Below are 24,860 nucleotides of genomic sequence, written 5' to 3' on the forward strand. Positions count from 1 at the left end.
CGCATGTACTTACCTTATCCTACCTCTTTGCGTCAGTGCTTTCCGCGGTCCGGTGGTCAGGTGGCGCGATGGCATGGGTTCCAACCTCAAGTGAGCGCATGGGGCTGATGCGAAATCTGGGAGGCTTTGGGACCAGCATGGAGGAGGGGGCTTGTGGCCGGGGAGAAAGGAATAGAAGCCTCGGGAATTCCCCAGGCCGGACTCTAAATGCTTGAGCCATCAAAGACCTCTGGGGGACCCCTGGTCCCCATTGGGCACCTGGGGCACAGGTGGGGCTGAATGACGCCAGAAGCAGGTGAGGGGTTGGGTATGCAGAGACCCTCGGTTCGAGAAAAGCCCATGGCGGCGGGAAGGGAAAACTTGTTTATAATTCCCACCGTGAGCCCGAAAGCGCGGAAGAGCTTTCTGCGGTGAGAACCCGATTTCTGGACCTAGAAAGACCCGGGGTAAATTCCAGTTCTGTTACCCTTGTAGGCAGGGGCGGCCGAAGGAACCAGAGTAAGCGTCCGGTTTCTCTTCTGAAAATAATGTTTGTTATGCGAGTTAGAGAAGTTATTACCTGTAAAGCAAACAGCCAACTCAGAAGTGGCAACTGCTATTATATTCGGAAGACACACTTCTATTCACTGGGTGGCTTATGTAAACATCACAACCATTTTATGAGGTTGGCTAACTATCCACATTTAAAAAAGAAAAGGAAGCAAACGAGGCTGAGGTTGGCAGAGCCATGTGCTCAGGTTACAAGCTAGCTGTGAGGAAGCTCTGATTTAAGGGAAGGTGTGCTTTAAATCTCAGGCCTCGTCTAAATATCACACCTGCCTAAAACCACCAATACAGCCTTCACAGCACCTAGCAGAGTGACCTGTCCCTGAACACCCAGCGATAAAATTGAAGGAGAATGTGAATGGACTTAGAACATTGTCCTATGTAGTCTGGAATTTCTGGTACCTCATCAGAATCCTTGGTTCAGATAGAGGCTCCTAGCTTTTCCTGCAGTGGCAGATTGTCTGAAATCACAGTGAATTCCAAGAGTCAAGTTTGTAGCCCTAAAGTGAATTTGTTTCCCTGACCCAGGACCCAGATCTTGGGAAACAAATTTATTTTAGAACAAAGCAGCTCTTGTGATGTTCGAATTGAGGTCTCCAGGAACAGCATCCCTGTTCTTTTTTTTTTTTTTTTTTTTGCATTCATGAGAAACATATTTATTTTTTAATTTGCAGCAGCACAATGCAAGGTACACTTTCTTACAGATGTTCACTCACTTACATCCCTATTCACTAATGTTGTTTCTCTTTTCTTTTCTATCCCTAAGGAACACCTCAGTGAACTGAGCAGGGTAAGGAACACCAATGGTATTTAAATTATTTTAAAAGTTTGTCCTTTCAAAAATATATTTTACATGCTACCCTTTATTGATTTCAGCAAAGGGAACTTCTGAGAGAAACACAGAATGATGAACCCAAGGTACTAAAATTTTTCTTTAAATAGTGTGGCCAAAAAAAAAAATGTATTCTTGCAGTGGGAAAATTATTTAAGTTTAGAAAAAAGAAGTTTTTCTATGGCATTTATAGTTTCTTAGAACTTTTCAGATATTCAAAATGTGACTTCTGCTGAGAATTCTAAAGAATAATGATTTTATTTGATGTTACTTTACACCTATGGGGAGATGAAACATTAGTATGAATGAATGGATGGATGAAGGAAGGGATGTGTGCTTGCATGGATGTGATTGTGGACTGGCCAATTGTTTGTTTTTGTTTTTTTTTTAAATTAATTTATTTTTTTAATATATGAAATTTACTGTCAAATTGGTTTCCATACAACACCCAGTGCTCATCCCAAAAGGTGCCCTCCTCAATACCCATCACCCACCCTCCCCTCCCTCCCACCCCCCATCAACCCTCAGTTTGTTCTCAGTTTTTAAGAGTCTCTTATGCTTTGGCTCTCTCCCACTCTAACCTCTTTTTTTTTTTTTTTTTTTCCCTTCCCCTCCCCCATGGGTTTCTGTTAAGTTTCTCAGGATCCACATAAGAGTGAAACCATATGGTATCTGTCTTTCTCTGTATGGCTTATTTCACCTAGCATCACACTCTCCAGTTCCATCCACGTTGCTACAAAAGACCATATTTCATTTTTTCTCATTGCCACGTAGTATTCCATTGTGTATATAAACCACAATTTCTTTATCCATTCATCAGTTGATGGACATTTAGGCTCTTTCCATAATTTGGCTATTGTTGAGAGTGCTGCTATAAACATTGGGGTACAAGTGCCCCTATGCATCAGTACTCCTGTATCCCTTGGATAAATTCCTAGCAGTGCTATTGCTGGGTCATAGGGTAGGTCTATTTTTAATTTTCTGAGGAACCTCCACACTGTTTTCCAGAGCAGCTGCACCAATTTGCATTCCCACCAACAGTGCAAGAGGGTTCCCGTTTCTCCACATCCTCTCCAGCATCTATAGTCTCCTGATTTCTTCATTTTGGCTACTCTGGCGTGAGGTGATATCTGAGTGTGGTTTTGATTTGTATTTCCCTGATAAGGAGCGACGTTGAACATCTTTTCATGTGCCTGTTGGCCATCCGGATGTCTTCTTTAGAAAAGTGTCTATTCATGTTTTCTGCCCATTTCTTCACTGGGTTATTTGTTTTTCGGGTGTGGAGTTTGGTGAGCTCTTTATAGATTTTGGATACTAGCCCTTTGTCCGATATGTCAGTTGCAAATATCTTTTCCCATTCCGTTGGTTGCCTTTTTGTTTTGTTGGTTGTTTCCTTTGCTGTGCAGAAGCTTTTTATCTTCATAAGGTCCCAGTAATTCACTTTTGCTTTTAATTCCCTTGCCTTTGGGGATGTGTCGAGTAAGAGATTGCTATGGCTGAGGTCAGAGAGGTCTTTTCCTGCTTTCTCCTCTAAGGTTTTGATGGTTTCCTGTCTCACATTCGGGTCCTTTATCCATTTTGAGTTTATTTTTGTGAATGGTGTGAGAAAGTGGTCTAGATTCAACCTTCTGCATGTTTCTGTCCAGTTCTCCCAGCACCATTTGTTAAAGAGACTGTCTTTTTTCCATTGGATGTTCTTTCCTGCTTTGTCAAAGATGAGTTGGCCATACGTTTGTGGGTCTATTTCTGGGGTTTCTATTCTATTCCATTGGTCTATGTGTCTGTTTTTGTGCCAACAGCATCCCTGTTCTTATCCTCCTCGCTAGACCTTAAGAGCAGAAGCAAAAAGCAGAGCTGTCAGAAGTAGTTCTTGATCCTCCCTGCTCAGATTTGGAGATGTTGCCACATCCAGAAGCCACCACACTGTGTGATGGTGGGGGATCTGGGCCACCTTTGAGAAGAGGGAGCTGGGGTGGCCCAGAAGTATGTTGCTCAGGAACTTGCACTTGTGAGGGTGAGATCTGGGGTTAAGGGGTAACCAGCCAGAGGGTGGAAATTGTGTCCTGTTGTCAAAACTTAAAAATAGCCAGTTATTTTACCAGGAAATTGAGTTTATTTGGGAATAGCAGAGGAATTGCAATGGGGGACAAGCAAACTATGGCAAACCATAGGCAAGTCCAAAGAGACAAAGGGAAGGTAAACTTTCACTAGGTTTTGGGAGGAAAATGGGGAGGGTTTGGAATAAAAGTCCATTGGAAAAGAACAAGAGTTTGCGGTTGTGGCACTTATTGGCTGCAAGCCAGTGGTTAGTACCTATTTGCTGGGTTGGGGAGGGATCTTCCGTCTTTTTCTTAAAAGTAGGAAATCAAATTCCTATGTGCAAAGTAAGATGATTCTTAACCTTGTTCATGCAGGAAAAGGAGCATGTGTGAGAGCTCCCCATTCAGGGCTTCCTGACTCCCATTTTAAATGAGGTTTCCTGCGTTTGTTTTGATACCACTCTTGCTAAATGGCCGTCATTCCCTTCATTCTTCACTGTTTACGGATGCTGCACTGCTCTCATACGTGTCCTTCACAAGTGACCATCACCACAAGTAACAATATTGACTTATCTTGAACTCAGAGAATCCTAAAATAAGGACTAATGAAGGCTTTCCTTGGTTATCTGCTACAGACTCTTAGAAGCTGTAAAGAAATTGGATGTTAGTGGTGACTTGTCAGGTGACACCTATTTTGTGGCAGAGCCAGGAGGAAAACACAGTGCAGTTCACTTTCTCACTGGTAAGTCATCAAAAGCATCTTATGAAAAGGACCCTTTGAGAAACTGTAACCCAGTGAAAGTTAATGAAAAATTCTTGCCTTAAAGCATTCCATAGTCCTTTTATTGGGCTTTCTGTGGATTTTCTCTTTTAAGAGCTAAGCAATGTTACTAGGAAAATAGTTAAGTGATACAGCCTGAATATTTTGTTAATTTTAATTAAGGAGCAATGCCTTATCCTTCATGTACTTTATGCATTAAATGAATACTAGTTCTTGCGTTGTTTCTGTTGATCATTCAGAAAAAAAAACCCCACTAAGTTATCATTTAACCGCAGAAAAATTTGTTTAGCCAGTGAAAAGCTGTAGGTCTTAGGCCACATGATGTTTTCTGAGTCTTACATGGACATGTGTCTCTGCGCGTTCTTCCCCAGGCCTCCCAGCTGAGTCTGTACAGCCCTCTGCACTTTCCCAAGAGCAGCAGCATGAACACATCTCAGGTGAGCTCTTTATTCTTTCTCCACATTGCACTGTATTGATTTTATTTTATTTATTTATTTTAAAAAAAATTTTTATGTTTATTTATTTTTGAGATAGAAACAGAGCATGAATGGGGGAGGGGCAGAGAGAGAGAGAGAGACACAGAATCTGAAGCAGGCTCCAGGCTCTGAGCTGTCAGCACAGAGCCCGACGTGGGGCTCGAACCCACCAACCGTGAGATCATGACCCGAGATGAAGTCGGACGCTTAACCTACTGAGCCACCCAGGCGCCCCAGCACTGTATTGATTTTAATGGGGCTTATAAGGGTCTGTACATTAGATGGAAAAAGAGAAATAAGGATAAAGCTAGTTTTGGGAGAAAATATACAGTTTCAATATTAGCTCTTAATGTTTGTTGTTGGTTCTGGGTAGGTAACCTTTGTTGATGATTATATTCCCTCCAGTTACCAGTTGGGTTAGATTTCAGTTGAGTCATGAATGTGCTTTGAATTATATTGAGAATTTTTTCTATATCTATTGAAATAAAGACATAGCTTGTTTCCTTTAATCTGTAAGTATTGTGAATAGCATTATGAATTTTTAAATATTGTCGATTTCCTGTACACACCCTTGCTGGTGAATTGCTTGTATACATGTTGGCTGTGATCTTTCTGCTGGTACTTATTTCTGTATCGTAATTTAGGTGAGCCTAATTTTTCATGTGTTCCTTTCCAATTTTGGTGTTGTGGTTATATTAGCCTATAAGTATAGGACACATTTTTACTTATTTTTTTTCTTTGGCTAATGTTTTTCCCCCTGTATTTTATATGAGAAAAATTGCCTGTTATTGGTGGGGGGATTTTTATGTGAAGATTTTGAATATCAAATCAGTTTATTAAATGGTCAGAAGTCTCCTGTGTCTCTTACCATGTGTCTTTCAAAGATCAGAAGTGTTTTAATCAACTTTTCAAAATCTTTAATCTTTTTGCTTTTATTATTTATGCTTTTTTTTGGTCTTGGTCATATGTAAAAAATCTTTTCCTAAGCCAAAGTCACAAAGATTTCCTCTCCGGTTTCTAGAAGTTTTATAGGTCTATGATCATTTTGAGTTCATTTTTTCTTATGGCACAAGGGATAGGCCAAGATTATTTATTTAGTTTTGTTTACATAGTCTGACATTTGTTGCAAATGTTGTTTGCGTTGTTGTTGCAAATGTTGTTTACGTATGTCTAACATTTGTTGCAAAGAATACACCTTCTCCACTGAATTCCTTTGGCACCTCTTTTGGGAATTATTTCACTTTATATTCTTTGTGGTTCTGTTTCTGGAATCTGTATTCTCTTCTTATCTGTGTTAGTCCTTTTGCTAACATACTGCCTAGATTACTGTTGTTTCAAGAGAAGTTTTTTTTTTGTTTTTTTTTTTTTCAATGTTTATTTTTGAGAGAGAGACACACACAGTGTGAGCAGGGGAGGGGCAAAACAAGAGAGAGAAACAGAATCTGAAGCAGGCTCAGACTGAGCTGTCAGCACAGAGCCTGATACAGGGCTCAAACTCATGAACCATGAGATCATGAATCATGAGACCTGAGCTGAAGTTGGATGCTTAACCAACTGAAACACCCAGGCGCCCCTAAGGTAAGTCTTGAAATCAGTAATGTGAATCCCCCAAACTTTTTTCATAATTGATTGGATATTGGATATTCTAAGTCCCCCTTTACCTCTTCATATAAGTTTTAGAATCTGGCTTCTTTCTGTCTTCAAAATTTGCTCTGATTATGTGTGTGATTGCAATGATTATATACATCAGTTTTAGACCTCCCTTTTGTGTTTCAAAATCATGTAACCAACAATGCAGTGTAAAATCCATCTGTGTATTCATATATATATATATATATATATATATGTATGTATGTATGTATTAAATTTACATCCAAGTTAGCATATAGTGCAACAATGATTTCAGGAGTAGATTCCTTAATGCCCCTTACGCATTTAGCCCATCCCCTCCCACAACCCCTCCAGTAACCCTCTGTTCTCCATATTTAAGAGTGTCTTATGTTTTAATGTTTACTTATTTTTGAGAGAGACAGAGACAGAATGCAAGTGTGCGTTAGGGGCAGAGAGAGAGGGAGACACAGAATCCGAAGCAGGCTCCAGGCTCTCAGCTGTCAGTACAGAGCCCGACCCAGGGCTCGAACCCACGAGTTGTGAGACCATGACCTGAGCCGAAGTCGGACACTCAATAAGCCACCCAGGTGCCCCTAGAGTCTTTTATGTTTTGTAACCCTCCCTGTTTTTATATTATTTTCGCTTCCCTTCCCTTATGTTCATCTGTTTTGTATCTTAAAGTCCTCATATGAGTGAGGTCATATGATATTTGTCTTTCTCTGCCTAATTTTGCTTAGCATAATTCTAGTGTAAGATAATGATAGGGCCATAATAGGCATACTTTATAAAATTTTGTTTTAAATTCTCAACAGTAAACATAATATGTATTAGTTTTCCAAGGCATTTTCCATATTACCGGTTTTTGAGCCCCTCAGATTGAATAGAAAGTATGTTATTACAGGTATCAGTGTCATTCAAGGACGTGACTGTGGAGGTCACCCAGGAGGAGTGGCACCAGATGGACCCTGCTCAAAGAACCCTATACAGAGATGTGATGCTGGAGAACTACAGCCACCTGGTCTCATTGGGTGAGCAGAACTTACCATGTGATTTCCTCAAGAATGCAATTCTGTTTTCTCCTTCCTTTTTAATTTTTAAATTGTATTGGGGTATAATTAACAGAGTAAAAGTCAGTAGCTTTAAGTGTATAATTGTGAGTTTTAGAGATGCCTGTAGGTGATTACTACCACCAAATAATGATAAAATATTGCTGTTACTCCGAAAAGTTTCCTTGTAGGTATTTGTAGTCATTTTTTCCTGATCCCTCTCCCTGGCTCTGTCAACCAGTGATCTACTTTCTATCGCAATAGTTTTTTCCTGTTAGAATTTTATATACATCATATAGTATTTACTTTTTTCTTCTTTCATGTAGATTTTGGGATTTATGCATGTTTTTGTACGGATCATTTTTTATTCCTAACTAGTATGCCTTTGCATGCATCTACCACAGTTTATCTTCCATGTATATCCCAGTTGATAGAATAGAGGTTTTTTCCTTTTGGGCTGTTAGGAATAAAGTTGCTCTGTCCATTTAGGTATGAGTCTTCGTGTAGACATTTGTTTTCATTTCTCCTGTGTAAATACCCAGAAGTATGGTGCTATTGGTCTTGGAGTAACTTCATAAGAAACTGCCAGATATTTCCAGTGTGACTGTGCCAGTTTGCATACCCTTTAGGGGTGTATGTATCATAGTTCTAGTTGCTCCACATCCTCACCAACATTTGGTATTGTAAGTTTTTTTTTTTTTTTTTTTTTTTTTATTTAAGATTCTAGTGGGTGTCTTTGTATCTTACTGGGTTTTAATTTGTATTTTTCTGATAATTAATGAAGTTGAACATCTTTTAATGGGCTTTGTGGCTATTCATATATTTTCCTTTTTCAGGTCTGTTTAAATCTTTAGCCCATTCTTTAAAAATTAGGGTGTTTCTTTTATTCTTTTTGGTCTTAACTGAGGTGGAAGAATTCTTCATGTAATCTAGATATAAGACCATTATCAGATAAATACTTTGTTAACGTTTTCTACCTATCGTATGCTTTTTCTAATTTTTTTAATAGTGTCTTGGAAGAGCAGAGTTTTTCATTAGTTTTTAAATGTATCATTGGTTTTTCTTTTATATTTTATGGTTTTTGTATCTTTTTAAAGAAAATTTTACCTAATCTAAGGTCAGTAAAATTTCCTCCTATGTTTTCTTGTTTCCTCCTGTGTTTTCTTCCTCCTATGTTTTCTTTAATTTCTCCATATGATGTGAAATAAGAGTTGTGGTTCATTTTTTGCATTTCTATGTCTAGTTATGTTGACACCATTTTCTGGAAGATTACTTTTCCATTCAACTGCCTTGGCACCTTTGTCAAAGACAAATTGACCACATTTCTGTAGTTCTAGATCTGGAGTCTGTTCTGTTTAATGGGTCTGTTTGAATATAGCACACCTTGATTATGTAGCTTTGTGAAAACTTACCAAATATTGAATATTTAGTTCTCCAAATATGTTTTTCATTTCAAAATTATTTGGATTATTGTACATTCTTTGTTGTTTCCATGTAAATTGTATTTTTCTTAAGTTTATTTATTTTGGGGGGAGAGCAGGGGGAGAGGCAGAGTAGGTGGAGGTGGGGAGGAGAGAGAAAGAATGAATCCCAAGCAAGCTCCACGCTGTCAGTGCAGAGCCCAACAAGGGGCTTGATCCCAGGAACTGTGAGATTATGACCTGAGCTGAAATCAAGAGTCAGATGCTTAACCAACTAAGGCACCCAGGCGCCCCTCCATATAAATTTTAGAATCTCCTGTCCATTTTTTCTATAACTTTGCTTAAAATTCTGGTTGAGATAGTCTTGGGTCTTTAGGATAGTCTGGGAAGGATTTATATTTTAACAATATGGAGTCTTTAGGAGCGCCTGGGTGGCTCAGTAGGTTAAGTGTCTGGCTCTTGATTTCAGCTCAGGTCATGATTTCATGGTTCGTGGGACTGAGCCCTGCATCGGGTTCTTCACTGACAGCATGGAGCCTACTTGGGTTTTTCTCTCTCTGCCCCTTCCCCACTTTCTCTCTCTGTCAAAATAAATAAACATTTAAAAAAATTCTATAAAAAAAGACATAAAACAATATTGAGTTTTCTGATACCGTGGGTTCAGTTCCAGACCATTGAAACAAAGTGAATATTGAAATAATTTGAGTCCAAATAATTAGATTGATTTTTTTCTTTTTTTTTTTTTTAATTTTTTTTTTCAACGTTTTTTTAAATTTTTTATTTTTGGGACAGAGAGAGACAGAGCATGAACGGGGGAGGGGCAGAGACAGAGGGAGACACAGAATCGGAAACAGGCTCCAGGCTCCAAGCCATCAGCCCAGAGCCCGACGCGGGGCTCGAACCCACAGACCGCGAGATCGTGACCTGGCTGAAGTCAGACGCTCAACCGACTGCGCCACCCAGGCGCCCCTAGATTGATTTTTTTCAAATTCAGAATGAATTTTTTGGTTTCCCAGTGCATATAAAAGTTTACGTTCACATTATGCTATAATTTATTAAGTGTGCAGTAGCATTAGGTCCAAAAACAATGCACATACTTTTATTAAAAAATACTTCATTGCTAAAAATCACTAGCCATCATCTGAGCTTTTTGCCGGTGGTGAGTCTTGCCTTGGTATCGATGGCTGTTGACTGGTCAGGGTGATTGGTAGTGAAGGTGGGGGTGGCTGTGGCAATTTCTTAAAATAATGCAACAATGAAGTTTGCCACATTGATTGATTCTTCCTTTCATGAATGATTCCCTGTAGCATGTGATGCTGTCTGATAGCATTTTTACCCATCATAGAACTTTTTTCAAAATTAGAGTCCATCCTCTCAAACCCTGCTACTGCTTATCAACAAAGTTTATGTAATACTCTAACTTTTTTTCATGCTAACAATTTTCACAGTATCTTCACTGGGAATAGATTCCATCTCAAGAAACCACTGTCTTTGCTAATCCATAAGAAGCAATTCCTCATTGTTCAAACAATTCAGTCACATCTTCAGGCTCCACTTCTAATCCCAGTTCTCTTGCTGTTTCTACCACATATGCAGTGACTTCCTCCACTGAAGTCCTGAACCCCACAAAGTCATCCATAAGAGTTGGAATGAAATTCTTCCAGACACTTCTGCTAGCTTCAAATTTTTATTCTGCAGCTTCCTTACCTTTTTCAGGTTTCATAGAATTGAAGAGAGTTAGGGCTTTGCCCTTGATTAAGCTTTGGCTTAAAGGAATGTTGTACCTGATTTGATGATCTATCCAGACCACTCAAACTTTTTCCATATCAGCAATAAGGTGGTTTCACTTTCTTATCATTCATTTTGTTTGCTGGAGTCTCACTTTTCATTTCTTTCAAAAACTTTCCCTCTGCATTTGTAACTTGGCCGACTGTTGGGCACAAAAGGCCAAGCTTTGGGGCGCCTGGGTGGCTCAGTTGGTTAAGCGGCCAACTTCGGCTCAGGTCATGATCTCGCGGTCCGTGAGTTCGAGCCCCGCGTCGGGCTCTGTGCTGACAGCTCAGAGCCTGGAGCCTGTTTCAGATTCTGTGTCTCTCTCTGTCTGACTCTCCCCTGTTCATGCTCTGTCTCTCCCTGTCTCAAAAATAAATAAAAGGTTAAAAAAAATTTAAAAAACAAAGAAAAGGCCCAGCTTTCAGCTTATCTCAGCTTTTGATTTGCCTTCCCCACTAAGTTTAGTCTTTCCTTGCTTTTGATTTAAAATGAGAGATGTGCAACTCCTCCCTTTACTTGAGCACTTAGAAGCCATTGTAGAGTTATTAATTGGCCTAATTTTAATATTGTTGTATCTCAGGGAATAAGGAGGCCTGAGGAGAGAGAAAGAGATGGGGAATGGCCAGGTAGTAGAGCAGTCACAATGCACATTTATGGAATAAGTTCTCCATTTTACATGGTTGTGGTGCTCCCAAACAATTAGAATAGTAACATCGAAGATCATTGATCACACAATCGCAGTTACAGATATAATAATAATGAATGAAAAAATTTGAAATATTGTGAGAATTACCAAAGTGTGACACAGAGACATGGAGTGAGCAAATGCTATTGAAAAAAATTGTGTCAATAGAGTTGCCTGATGCAGGGTTGCCACAGGTCTTCAATTTGTAAAAATTTCAGTATCTGCAAAGCATAATAAACGAGGTATGCCTGTATCTTTCCCTTTATTTACGCCTTTAATTTTTTTTGGAGTGACAGCTTTCATTGTACTTGTTTTCTGCATATTTGGTAGATGGGTTTCATGACTTTGATGATGATATAAATGGCATTTATTTTATAATTTGGTTTTCCAGTTGTTGGATGTAAATAGAAATCCAGTTGCTTTATGTATATTTACATTGTGTGTTGTAACTTTGCTAATCTTATTTATTCCAGTAGATTTTTTGGAGATTCCCAAGGATGTTTTACATACACAATTATGTTATCTGTGAAAAAGGATAAGTTCATTTTGAAACTGTATGCCTTTTATTTCTTTTTCTTTAATAACTATGGGATTACCAAATATACCATTAAATACAAGTGGTGAGAGAAGATATTCATGTCTTGTTTGTAATCTTAGAGGTAAAGAATTCATTCTTCGTTGTGGCATAATTAACTGTTTTTTTTATAGCTGTGCTTTATCAGTTTCAGGAAGTTCTGTAGTCTGCTGGAATTTTCTAAAAGATTTGTTTTAATCATTGTGGAATTTGTCTAATATTCTTTCTGTATCTATTAGAATAATCACATGAGTTTTCTTTTTTTATCCAGGTAGTATTCTGAATTACATAAATTTTGGAACGTTCAACCAACCTTGAATTCCTAGGATGAATCCCACTTGTTCATAACTTTTTATAGGTTTTCTGCACCAATATATTGAAATTTTTAAAAAATTGTAGTTCCACATAGTTACAGTTACGTTAGTTTCCAGTGTGCAATATACTGATTCAGCAATTCCATGAATCATCCATTGCTCGTCATTACAGATGAACTTCTTAATCCCCTTCACCTTTTTCACCCATATACCTACTGACCTCCCTTCTGGTAACCATCAGTTTGTTCTCTACAGTTAAGGGTAGTTTGTCTTGGTTTGTCTCTTTTTTTTGTTTTGTTTCTTAAATTCTGCATATGAGTGAAATCATGTGGTATTTGTCTTTCTTTGACTTATTTTGCTTCACGTTATACACTAACTCCATCCATGTCATTGTAAATGGCAAGATTTCATTTTTTTTTAAGCCTGATTAATATTGCATCATGCATATATACCACATCTTGTCCATCTGTCAATGAACACTTGGGCTGTTTCCATAATTTGGCTATTGTAAATAATGCTGCTATAAAGGGATGCATGTGTTCCTCTGAATTAGTGTTTTAATATTTTTGTTTTGAGAGAGGGAGGGAGAGTGTGAGTGGAGGAGGGATAGAGGAAGAGGGACAGAATCTTAAGCAGACTCCACACACAGTGGAGGGAGAGATCATGACCTGAGCCAAAATCAAGAGTCTGGCGCTCAACTGACTGAGCCACCCAGGTGCCCCAGTATTTTAATAATTTGGAGTAAATACCAGTAATGTGATTACTGGATTGTAAAATAGTTCTATTTTTTAAAAATAATTTTTAATGTTTATTTCTGAGAGAGAGAGAGGGAATGAGAGAGAGAGCGAGCAAGCATGAGCAGAGGAGGGGAAGAAAGAGAGGGAGACACAGAATCCGAAGCAGTCTCAAGGCTCTGAGCTGTCAGCACAGACCCCGATATGAGGCTCGAACTTGTGAACTGCGAGATCATGATCTGAGCTGAAGTGAGGTGCCACCCAGGCGCCCCCAAAATAGTCCTATTTTTAACTTTTGAGGAAATTCTATTCTGTTTTCCTCAGTGGCTACACCAGTTTGCATTCCTGAAAGCAGTGCAAGAGGGTTACCCTTTCTCCACATGTTCACCAACACTTGTTGCTTGTGTTTTTGATTTTAGCCATTCTGACAGTTGTGATGTCATATTGTAGTTTTGATTTGCATTTCCCTAATGATGAGAGATGTTGAGCATCTTTTCAGTGTCTGTTGGCCATCTGGATATCTTCTTTCGACAAATGTCAGTTCATGTTTTTGTCCATTTTTTAATTGGATTATTTGGTTTTTTGGGTGTTGAATCGTGTAAGTTCTTCATATATTTTGGATGCTAACCCTTTTTCAGATATATCATTTACAAATATTTTCTGTTCTGTAGGTTGCCTTTTAGTTTTGTTGATTGTTTCCTTTGCTGTGCAGAAGCTTTTTATTTTGATGTAGTCCTAGTAATTTATTTTTGCTTTTATTTCCTTTGCCTCAGGAAATGTATTTAGGAAAATGTTGCTACAGCTGATGTCAGAGACGTTACTGCCTATGCACTATTCTAGGATTTTGATGGTTTAATGGTCTTTAATCCATTTTGAGTTTGTTTCTGTGTATGGTATAAGAAAGTGGTCCAGTTTCATTCCTTTGCATGTTGCTCTCTAGTTTTCCCAACACCATTTGTTGAAGAGACTGTCTTTTTCCCATTGGATATTCCTTTTTGCTTTGTTGAAGATAATTGGCCATGTAATTGTGGGTTTATTTCTGGGTTTTCTGTTCTGTTCCATTAATTTATGTATCTGTTATTATGCCAGTGTCATTGTTTTGGTGACTACAGCTTTGTAATGTAACTTGAAATCTGGAATTGTGATTCCTCTAGCTTTGCTTTTCTTTCTTTTTTTTTTTAAATTGTTTTAAATGTTTATTTATTTCTGAGACCAAGAGAGACAGAGCATGAGAGGGGGAGGGGCACAGAGAGAGGGAGACACAGAATCCGAAGCAGGCTCCAGGCTCTGAGCTGTCAGCACAGAGCCTGATGCGGGGCCCAAACTCGCAAACCGTGAGATCAGGACCTGAGCCAAAGTCGGTCGCTCAACCGACTGAGCCACCCAGGTGCCCATCTCTTTGCTTTTCTTTTTCATGATTGATTTGGCTATTCAGCATCTTGTTTGGTTCCACACAAATTTTAGGATTGTTTGTTCTAATTTTGTGAAAAATTCTATTGGTATTTTGATAGGGATTGCATTAAATGTGTAGATTGCTTTGAGTAGTATAGACATTTTAACAATATTTGTTCTTCCAACGTGAACATGGGATGTCTTTCCATTTCTTTGTGTTGTTTTGAATTTCTTTCATCAGTATTCTATAGTTTTCATACTACAGGTGTTTCACTTCTCTGCTTAGGTTTATTCCTAGGTGTCTTGTTAGTTTTGGTACAATTGTAAGTGGAGTTGTTTTCTTAATTTCTCTTTCTGCTGCTTTATTATTAGCGTATGGAAATGTGACAGATTTATGGCCTAATTTGTGATCTGTTCTGGAGAATGTTCCATGTGCGTTTGAAAAGAATGTATTCTGCTGTTTTAAGATGGAATGTGCTGAATATGTTTGTTAAATACATCTGGTCCAGTGTGTCATTCAAAGCCATTGTTTCCTTGTTGATTTTCTGTTTGGATGATCTGTCCCTCAATGTAAGTTAAAGTAAGTTAAAGTCCCCTGTTATTATTGTATTACTATCAATGAGTTCCTTTACGTTTGTTATTAACTGTTTTATGTATTTGGATTATCTCATGTTGGGTACATCAATATTTACAGTTGTTATATCTTGTTGGATTGACCCCTTTATTATTATATAGTGTTCTTCTTTGTCTCATGTTATAGTCTTTGTTTTAAAGTCTATTTTGTCTGATACAGGTATTGCAACTCTGGCTTTCTTTTGAGATCCATTTACATGATAAATGTTTCTCCATCCCGTTGCTTTCAATCTGCAGGTGTCTTTCAGTCTGAATGTGTCTCTTGTCAGCAGCATATAGGTGGGTCTCTTTTCTGCTCTGTCACCCTATGTCTTTTTTTTTTTTTAAAGTAATCTCTATCCCCAATGTGGGGCTCAAACTTATGACCCCACAATTAAGAGTCACATGATCTATGACTAAACCAGCCAGGTGCCACTCACTCTGTCTTTTAATTGGAGTATTTAGTTCATTTACATTCAGAGATTAATTATTGAGAAATACATATTCATTGCCATTTTGTTACTTTTTTAGTTGTTTTTATAGATTTTCTCTGATTTTTCTTCTCTTGCTGTCTTTCATACATTGTTGACTTTCTTTAGTGATATACTTGGATTCCTTTCTCTTTGTTCTTTGCATGCCTATTACTGGTTTTTGTTTTGTTGTTAACATTAGTTTGTATATAACATCTTCTGCATATACCAGTTTATATTAAGTTGATAACTGTTTAAGTTTGAACCCATTCTTTACTCTTCTCCTCTCCATGTTTTAGATATATGTTGTCATATTTTACATCCTTTGGTTAATGAATACCTTGACTGATTTTCACAAAAATAATTGTTTTTCCTGTTTATGCATATTTTACTTTTCATGTTGTCACTTATGGTCTTTCTTTTCCACTCATAATGTCCCCTTTGATATTTTTTGGTAAGGCTGGTTTAGTGGTCATGAACTCCTTTAGTTTTTGTTTGTCTTAGAAACTCTTTATCTTTCCTTCTATTCTGAATGATAGGCTTGCTGGATAGAGTATTATTTAAAAAAAATTTTTTTTAATGTTTGGTTTTGAGAGAGACAGAGTGCAAGTGGTGGAGCAGCAGAGAGAGAGGGAGACAAAGAATCCAAAGCAGGCTCCAGGCTCTGAGCTGTCAGCACAGAGCCCGACGCGGGGCTCGAACTCACAAACTGTGAGATCATGACCTGAGCCGAAGTCGGACGCTCAACCGACTGAGCTATCCAGGCGCCACCCCCCCCCCCCCCCATGTAGTCTGTTCTGTCAAGTGTATTTTTAATTCCATTTATTGTGTTCTTTATCTCTGGTTCTTTTTTTTTATCTCTGTGTTAAGGATTTCACTGATGTCCTCCACTCTTTTCTCAAGTCCGTTGAGTATCTTTTTGATCATTACTTTAAATTCTCTATCTGGCAATTTACTTAATATGTGTTTTTCTTAGGTCTCTTGTGGTTTGGTCCTGTTCTTTCACTTGGGACATGTTTCTTTGTCTCCTCATTTTGTCTAACTCTTTCTGTCTGTTTCTGTGTGTTAGGAAAGTCATCTAGGTCTGTTGTTCTTGAGGGTAATGGCCTTACGAAGAAGAGGTTTTGTATTCCCTGGCAGTGGAGGGCCCTCTGTTCCCCAGGACCCAGTGTCTCAGGGTATGTCTCCTATGTGTGTTGTATGTACTCAGCTATTGAGTCCTGGCCTTTTTACTTCAGTTTATTGTTTGTATAGGCTCTCTTTGCCTGTTGTAGGCAGTGTTTAGTCCCCAGCAGAAGGGTGTGTTTTAGCTAGCTGTGCTCTGGTCTGCTTGTGAAATGAGACCAGTCCCTGCCCCACTGGGAATGAGGTCCCACAAAATGGCACAGATTCTGTGCAGGTCTTTTGGAGGATGGGGCCTGGAGCTCCAGCACTGAGGTGAGTGTGACTGGGAATGGAGAAGATACAATATTACATTTGTGACATCTCCTCTGAGGAGATTTATTTTACACACTTATTCAGGACATACAGATACTCATAAAAGAGCTGACAAAAAGGAATGAGCTACTCTTCCATATTTTTTAAAAGCCCTACCATCTCTGTTAAATTCTTGGGAATTATTAGCTCTTTGCACTCTCCACACCTCAACATTAAAAAGAGCTGAACATGTTTTGGTTTGTTTTTTTCTGGTGACAACATCTTCCTCTTAACAATTTTACGAAGTTTGTTTATAATATTAGTCACAAATTATCCCAATTAGGATGGGGTTCCCTACAACAAAAGGCTCTATAATTTGTCTAAATTGTAATATAATAGGCACTCCTGTTAGTGTCCTTGAGAGACTCTTTGGCAACCTCCTCTCGTACTTCTTGGAATTTCTGACCATCAAGCTTACCATAAAATGCCTATGAGCTTCTGATGTAAAAACCACCATCCTCTTTGGCCCTGTTACATGCCATTAGAGCAGCATTTGTGGAGCTCTAGACTCTAAGCAGCATGCTTGGTACTCCTGGAAGTAAAAGCTCTCACAGACTCTGTACCCAGCTGCTCATCATACCTTGGATTGTGGACGCAGCATCCCTTTGGATTCGTTGGGCCGCTGAGACCATCTTGTTGAAATGCATGTGGTATTTATAGGATAGATAATGAACATGGGCTCTGGTGTATCCCACATGTAAGAGGAGGTGTCCTCAGGTTCTTGCCTACCTAGGGAACCTTTTGGGATCAACTGAGTAAATAGCAAACAGAGTTCGTATGCTGCAGATGGCAGTGCCATTGTGTACATAATGGAATTTGCTGGACAGCTGCTAGTTTTCATCCTTCAACTGGGATATTTGATGATGAAGATGGGACCCAAGAGTCACAAGTGGCTAAACTTCAAGCATTCATTTTTTTAAATGTTTATTTGAGAGAGAGAGAGCATGCATGTGAGTGGGGGAAGGATAGAGAATGGAGAGACAGAGAATTCCAAGCACACTCTGTGCTGTCAACTGATGTGAGGCTCAAACTCACAAACTGTGAGATAATGACCCAAGCCAAAGTTGCACGCTCAACCGACTGAGCCACCCAGGTGTCCCAAGCATACATCTTGGCCTCAGAGAATGCCCTGGCTGACCGTTGTCCCCATCTGCAGTTTTACAGACACTTTGGCAGTTGCTAGCAACTTGGATGTCTGGTTCAACCAATGACAGTCACAATGCCTTGTCCAGGGTAAACCCCTTTGGGGTAAAAAAGTGGAAATTTCTAGGGGTGCCTGGGTAGCTCATTGGTTGAGCATTCGACTTTGGCTCAGGTCATGATCTCACAGCTTGTGAGTTCAAGCCCTGCGTCAGGCTCTGTGCTGGCAGCTTGGAGCCTGGAGCCTGCTTCGGATTCTGTGTCCCTCTCTCGCTTTGCTCCTCCCCTGCTCATGCTCTATCTCTCCCTCTCTCTCAAGAATAAATAAAACATGGCACAAAAACAGACACGTAGACCAATGGAATAGAATAGAAACCCCAGAATTGGACCCACAAAAGTATGGCCAACTAATCTTTGACAAAACAGGAAAGAATATCCAGTGGAAAAAAGACAGTCTCTTTAACAAATGGTGCTGAGAGAACTGGACAGCAACATGCAGAAGGATGAAACTAGACCACTTTCTTACACCATTCACAAAAATAAACTCAAAATGGATAAAGGACCTGAATGTGAGACAGGAAACCATCAAAACCCTAGAGGAGACCCCAGGGAAAAACCTCTCTGACCTCAGCCGCAGCAATTTCTTACTTGACACATCCCCAAAGGCAAGGGAATTAAAAGCAAAAATGAACTATTGGGACCTCAAGAAGATAAAAAGCTTCTGCACAGCAAAGGAAACAATCAACAAAACTAACAGGCAACCAACAGAATGGGAAAAGATATTTGCAAACGACATATCAGACAAAGGGCTAGTATCCAAAATCTATAAAGAGCTCACCAAACTTCACACCCGAAAAACAAATAATCCAGTGAAGAAATGGGCAGAAAACACGACTATTCTAAAGAAGACATCCAGATGGCCAACAGGCACATGAAAAGATGTTCAACATCGCTCCTCACCAGCGAAATACAAATCAAAATCACACTCAGATACCACCTCACACCAGTTAGAGTGGCTAAAATGAACAAATCAGGAGACTATAGATGCTGGAGAGGATGTGGAGAAACGGGAACCCTCTTGTACTGTTGGTGGGAATGCAAACTGGTGTAGCCGCTCTAGAAAACAGTGTGGAGTTTCCTCAGAAAATTAGAAATAGATCTACCCTATGACCCAGCAGTAGCACTGCTAGGAATTTACCCAAGGGATACAGGAGTGCTGATGCATAGGGGCACTTGTCCCCCAATGTTTATAGCAGCACTCTCAACAATAGCTAAATTATGGAAAGAGCCTAAATGTCCATCAACTGATGAATGGATAAAGAAATTGTGGTTTATATACACAATGGAATACTTTGTGGCAATGAGAAAGAATGAAATATGGCCTTTTGTAGAAACATGGATAGAACTGGAGCATATTATGCTAAGTGAAATAAGTCATACAGAGAAAGACAGGTACCATATGTTTTCACTCTATGTGGAGCCTGAGAAACTTAACAGAAGACTATGGGGGAGGGGAAGAAAAAAAAAAGAGGTTAGAGAGGGAGGGAGCCAAAACATAAGAGACTTTTAAAAACTGAGAACAAACTGAGGGTTGATGGGGGGTGGGGGGCAAGGGTGGGTGATGGGTATTGAGGCAGGCACCTGTTGGGATGAGCACTGGGTGTTGTACAGAAACCAATTTGATGATAAATTTCATATTAAAAAAATGTAAATTTAAAAAATTTAAGATATCAAAAAAAGAATAAATGAAACATTAAAAAATATATGAAAAAAGGTGGAAGTTTCTTGCCTCAAAGATACCCAAAAATGCAAATCAAGATTACACGTCATTGTGGCCATACTAAAACCATAATACTAATACAGAATCACCAAGACACTCCTCACTTTTTTTGAAGCTTCAGACATCATTGATGTTAACCAAAACACTTAATTCACTTCTCAAAATACTTGATGCCAGCCTCCTGAAAAACTTTCACATTCTTTATAGCCTTAACCTCAGTGCAGCATTAGCTTATGAATAATCCAATTAGGGAAAACATGACACATTTCAATTACCAAACATCAGAGGTACTTTGTAATAGAATCTCTTCTTGATGTTCAATTTCTCACAGCTCTCAAGCCCTGCTGCCTCTTCTGCTTCTGCCCCATGTAGGGGCAAGTTAATAAGAAAGCTCATGTGTATTCTCCCTTGGCACCAATTGAGAAGTTCAGGCCCTGCAACTACAGCTCTCACATGCAGAAGCTTTCATCTTTGCCTCACCTCATCCATGAGATCTTGACCTGAGCTGAAGTCGGATGTTTAACTGACTGCCACCCAGGCGCCCCAAGAAGTTCCATTCTACTCCTAGTTGGTTGAATGTTTTTGGCATGAAGGAGTGTTGATTTGTGTCATAATGCTTTTTTCTGTGTGTTTTAAGATGATCACATGGTTTTTATGTTTTATTCTGTTGATACCGTGAATTACATTGATGCAGTTTTGTGTATCACAGCAACTGCATTCTTGCATTCCTTGGTCATTCCCATGACCAATTCCACTTGGTCATGGTGTGTAATAAATTTAATATGTTGCCATATATCAGTTTGCTGGTATTTTGATGGAAATTTATGCATCTGTATTCATAAGAGACAGTTGTAGTTTTCTTGTGATGTCTGAGAGTATCAGGGTAATGCTGGCCTTATCGAATGAGAGAAGTGTCCTCTTTTCTGTTTTTTGTGAGGGAGAGATGATAAAGAATTGTTATTCTTTATTTGTTTTAAAAAATTTTTTTTAACATTTTATTTATTTTTGAGACAGGGAGAGACAGAGCATGAACAGAGGAGGGTCAGAGAGAGGGAGACACAGAATCCGAAACAGGCTCCAGGCTCTGAGCTGTCAGCACAGAGCCCGACGCGGGGCTCGAGCTCACGGACTGCGAGATCATGACCTGAGCTGAAGTCAGCCGCTTAACCGACTGAGCCACCCAGGCACCCCTGTTATTAGTTCTTTAAATGTTTGGTAGAATTCAGTAGTAAAGCCATCTGGGCATGGGCTTTAATTTGTGGGTAGTGTTTGTTCAATTTCCACACATTTGTGAATTTCCCAAATTTCTGTTACTGAATTTTTTAAAAAGTAGGCTTCATACCCAGCGTGGAGCCCAATGCAGGGTTTGAACTCATGACCCTGAGATCAAGACCTGAGATGAGATCAAGAGTCAGAAGCTCGGGGTGCCTGGGTGGCTCAGTTGGTTAAGTGTCTGCAGGTCATGATCTCATTCATGGCTCATGCGTGTGAGCCCTGCATCGGGCTCTGTGCTGACAGCTCAGAGCCTGACAAATGCTTTGGATTCTCTCTCTCTCTCTCTCTCTCTCTCTCTCTCTCTCTCTCTCTCTCGCTGCCACTCCCCTGCTTGTGCTCTCTGTCTTTCAAAACAAACAAACAAAAGTCGGATGCTCAACCAACTGAGCCACCCAGGTGATTTCTAATTTCATTCCATTGGGATCAGATACTCTGTTATTTCTGTATTTTTAAATTTATTAAAGTTTGTCTTGTAGCCTAATACATGACCTGTCTTAGGGAGTGTTCCATGTGCATTTTAGAAGAATTTGGATTCTATTGCTGTTGGGTGAGTGTGGTATGTATGTCCATTAGGTCTAGTTGGTTTATAGTGTCATTTATTTCCTTACTGATTTCCTATCTGGTTACGCTATATATTATTGAAAGTATGATAATGAAGTCTCCAACTATTATTTTTTAATTGTCTTATTTCTCCATTCGCTTGTCAGTTTTAGCTTCATATATTTTGGGCTCAGTTGTGAGGTGTGTATATGTTTATAATTCCTATACCATCTTCCTAATGGATATACTCTTTTGTCATTGTAGAATGTCTCTCATTATCTCTAGTAACATTTTTCAACTTAAAGTCTATTTTTTGGGAGGTCATCTGGCTGGCACAGTCAGTAGAAGGGGTAACTCTTGATCTCAGGGTTGTAAGTTTGAGCCCACATTGGGTGTAGAGATTACTTAAAATCTTTTAAAAGAAATGTATTTTTTTTTAATATAATCACTTTCTTAAAACCATTCATGCTTGAATGAAATATGAAGTATCTTTTCCATCTTCTCCCTTTGAACATCTTTGTATCTTTAATATGTATCTCCTTAGCATATAGTTAAATATAGCTTTTTTTTTTTTAAATGTAGTCTGACATTCTCTGTCTTTTGTCTGGATTGTTAAATTCTTTCACACTTAATTGTTCTTATTTGATATAGTTGGATTTTTGTTTGCCATTTTATATTTTGTTTTCTGTATGTCTCCTGTCTTTTTTGTTATTTTCTATTCCATTTTCTACTGTTTTGCAGTATGTGAATATTTTTTAATGTAACATTTTTAATTCCTTTTATAATTTTTTTTCATTGTGTGTTTTAGAATTTACTTCCTTAGTAGTTGCTCTAGGGCTTACCAAATACACTTGAATTTACCATTCAGTGCCATATAGAAAAGTTACTCCTATGTAGCTTTATTCCTCCCCCATTTTGTGGTTTCATTGTCCATATTACATCTGTCTATGTTAGAAACCCAACAATACTTATATATAGACATTGTTTTTATCCAATGATCTTTGAAATCAGTGAAGAGAACTTTAATGTATCTTGTAAGGTGGGTCTGCAGGCAACAAAATCTCAATTTTTCTTATCTGGGAATACTTTTATTTGGCTTTTATCTTATTGAGTTTTCCTGGATATGGGATTCTTAGTTGAGAACCCTTTCTTTGAGTAGTTCACTGCCTTCTGACCTGTTCAGTTTCTGATGAGAAGTCTTATTGAGGATCCCTTGCCTTTCCAGTCTGGAAACACAGATTTCCCACTTCTGTGTGTGTTGGTGATTTTTTTTTCATTCTGCTTTTTTTTTTTACAGTGTATATTTTTATTTATTTTTAATTTACCACCAAGTTTGTTAGCATATAGTGCAACAATAATTTCAAGAGTAGATTCCTTAATGCCTGCCCCTTACCCATTTAGCCCATCCCCCTTCCCACAACCTCTCCAGTAACCCTCTGTTTGTTCTCCATATTTAAGAGTCTCTTACGTTTTGTTCCCCTCCCGGTTTTTATATTATTTTTGTTTCCCTTACCTTATGGTCATCTGTTTTGTATCTTAAAGTCCTCATATGAGTGAAGTCATATGATATTTGTCTTTCTCTAATTTAGCTTGGCATAATACCCTCTAGGTCCAGCCACGTAGTTGCAAATGGCAAGATTTCATTCTTTTTGATTGCCGAGTAATACTCCATTGTGTGTGTGTGTGTGTGTGTTTGTGTGTGTGTGTGTGTGTGTGTGTATATATATATATATATATATATATATATATATATATATATATATATATATTACCACATCTTCTATATCCATTCATCCATTGATGGACGTTTGGGCTCTTTCCATACTTTACCTATTGTCGATGGGGCTGCTATAAACATAGGGGTGCATGTGCCCCTTTGAAACAGCATCCCTGTATCCCTTGAATAAATACCTAGGAGTGCAATTGCTGGGTCATAGGGTAGTTCTATTTTTAATTTTTTGAGGAACCTCCATACTGTTTTCCAGAGTGGCTGCACCAGTTTGCAGTCCCACCAGCAGTGCAAAAGATGCTCTTTCTCCACATCCTCGCCAACATCTGCTGTTGCCAGAATTGTTGATGATAGCCATTCTGACAGGTGTGAAGTGGTATCTCATTGTGGTTTTGGTTTGTATTTCCCTGATGATGAGTGATGTTGAGCTTTTTTTCATTTGTTGGTTGGCCATCTGGATGTCTTCTTTGGAGAAGTGTCTATTTATGTCTTTTGCCCATTTCTTCACTGGGTTATTTGTTTTTTGGGTGTTGAGTTTGCTAAGTTCTTTATAGATTTTGGATACTAACGCTTTATCTGGTATGTCATTTGCAAATATCTTCTCCCATTCCATTGGTTGCCTTTAGTTTTGCTGATTGTTTCCTTCGCTGTGCAGAAACCTTTTATTTGGATGACGTCCCAATAGTTCACTTTTGCCTTTGTTTCCCTTGCCTCTGGAGACGTGTTAAGAAGTTGCTGCAGCCAGGATCAAAGAGGTTTTTGCCTGCTTTCTCCTCGAGGATTTTGATGGCTTCCTTTCTTAAATTTAGGTCTTTCATCCATTTTGAATTTATTTTTGTGTATGATGTAAGAAAGTGGTCCTATTCTACTTCTTTCTAATAATTATTTTCCAACCTCAGGTAGTTTCCACATGCATCTTCAAATTAGTACTCATTCAAAGATGGAAGGAGGGATCCTTTTGTAGATGTCCATAGCTCTTTCTCATTGCAGCTGATTTTCATTCTGTGTTCAAACTTACTGGGCTGTGATATGTGGTAGTCATTGCATTCATGTCATTCTTCCCCTTTTCTCATGAATTACTGATCTGTACTGCCTATTGTCCTGTGTCTAAAAGTTTCATATATTTTTTATTGCTTTTGAGTTGTTTCATGTGGGGGAGGGTAAGTTGGTTTCTTTTATTCTATCATGCCCATAATTAGAAATCTCCATTTGATTTTCTGAAGCCTATAAATGTGGGTTATTATTAGAATTTAATGTTATTTAGGCTTGTGATTTAGGAATTTAAGGAGGTCTTTTTCAAGTATCTGAAAATATTTTTTTACTTCCCTAAAGAAAGGGTCAGGTGGGTAGCATTACTGTGCCACTTGTAAAGCTGCACCTTCCTTCACATTCAAAATCATCAAAGCCCTTACAGTGAATCCATGTCCTAAAATATTTCCCATTTACAGGATATTGCTTTATAAAACCAGAAGTAATCTTCAGGTTGGAACAAGGAGAAGACCCATGGTTATTAGAGGATGAATTTCTAAACAGAAGTTACCTGGGTGAGTTTTGGAGTACTGGCAAAAGGTATTCCTGGAAAACTAAATCCAGAATGAGAATAGTTAACAGTGA

General features: G+C 38.7%; 1 protein-coding gene across 1 annotated transcript in view; it reads left to right on the top strand.

Moving 5' to 3' along the window:
* Positions 1-1,423: 1,423 nt before the first annotated feature.
* The window catches only part of LOC107178962 (zinc finger protein 658B-like), a 41,983-nt gene continuing 18,546 nt past the window's right edge, over positions 1,424-24,860 (top strand). The window contains 5 exon segments of the mRNA XM_042964481.1: positions 1,424-1,464; positions 4,053-4,159; positions 4,570-4,635; positions 7,187-7,313; positions 24,695-24,790. Coding sequence (XP_042820415.1) covers positions 4,079-4,159; positions 4,570-4,635; positions 7,187-7,313; positions 24,695-24,790 — 370 coding nt within the window. The 5' untranslated portion in view covers positions 1,424-1,464; positions 4,053-4,078.

This window comes from Panthera tigris, chromosome D4 (assembly GCF_018350195.1).
Source record: "Panthera tigris isolate Pti1 chromosome D4, P.tigris_Pti1_mat1.1, whole genome shotgun sequence".
Taxonomy (NCBI): Eukaryota; Metazoa; Chordata; class Mammalia; order Carnivora; family Felidae; genus Panthera; species Panthera tigris.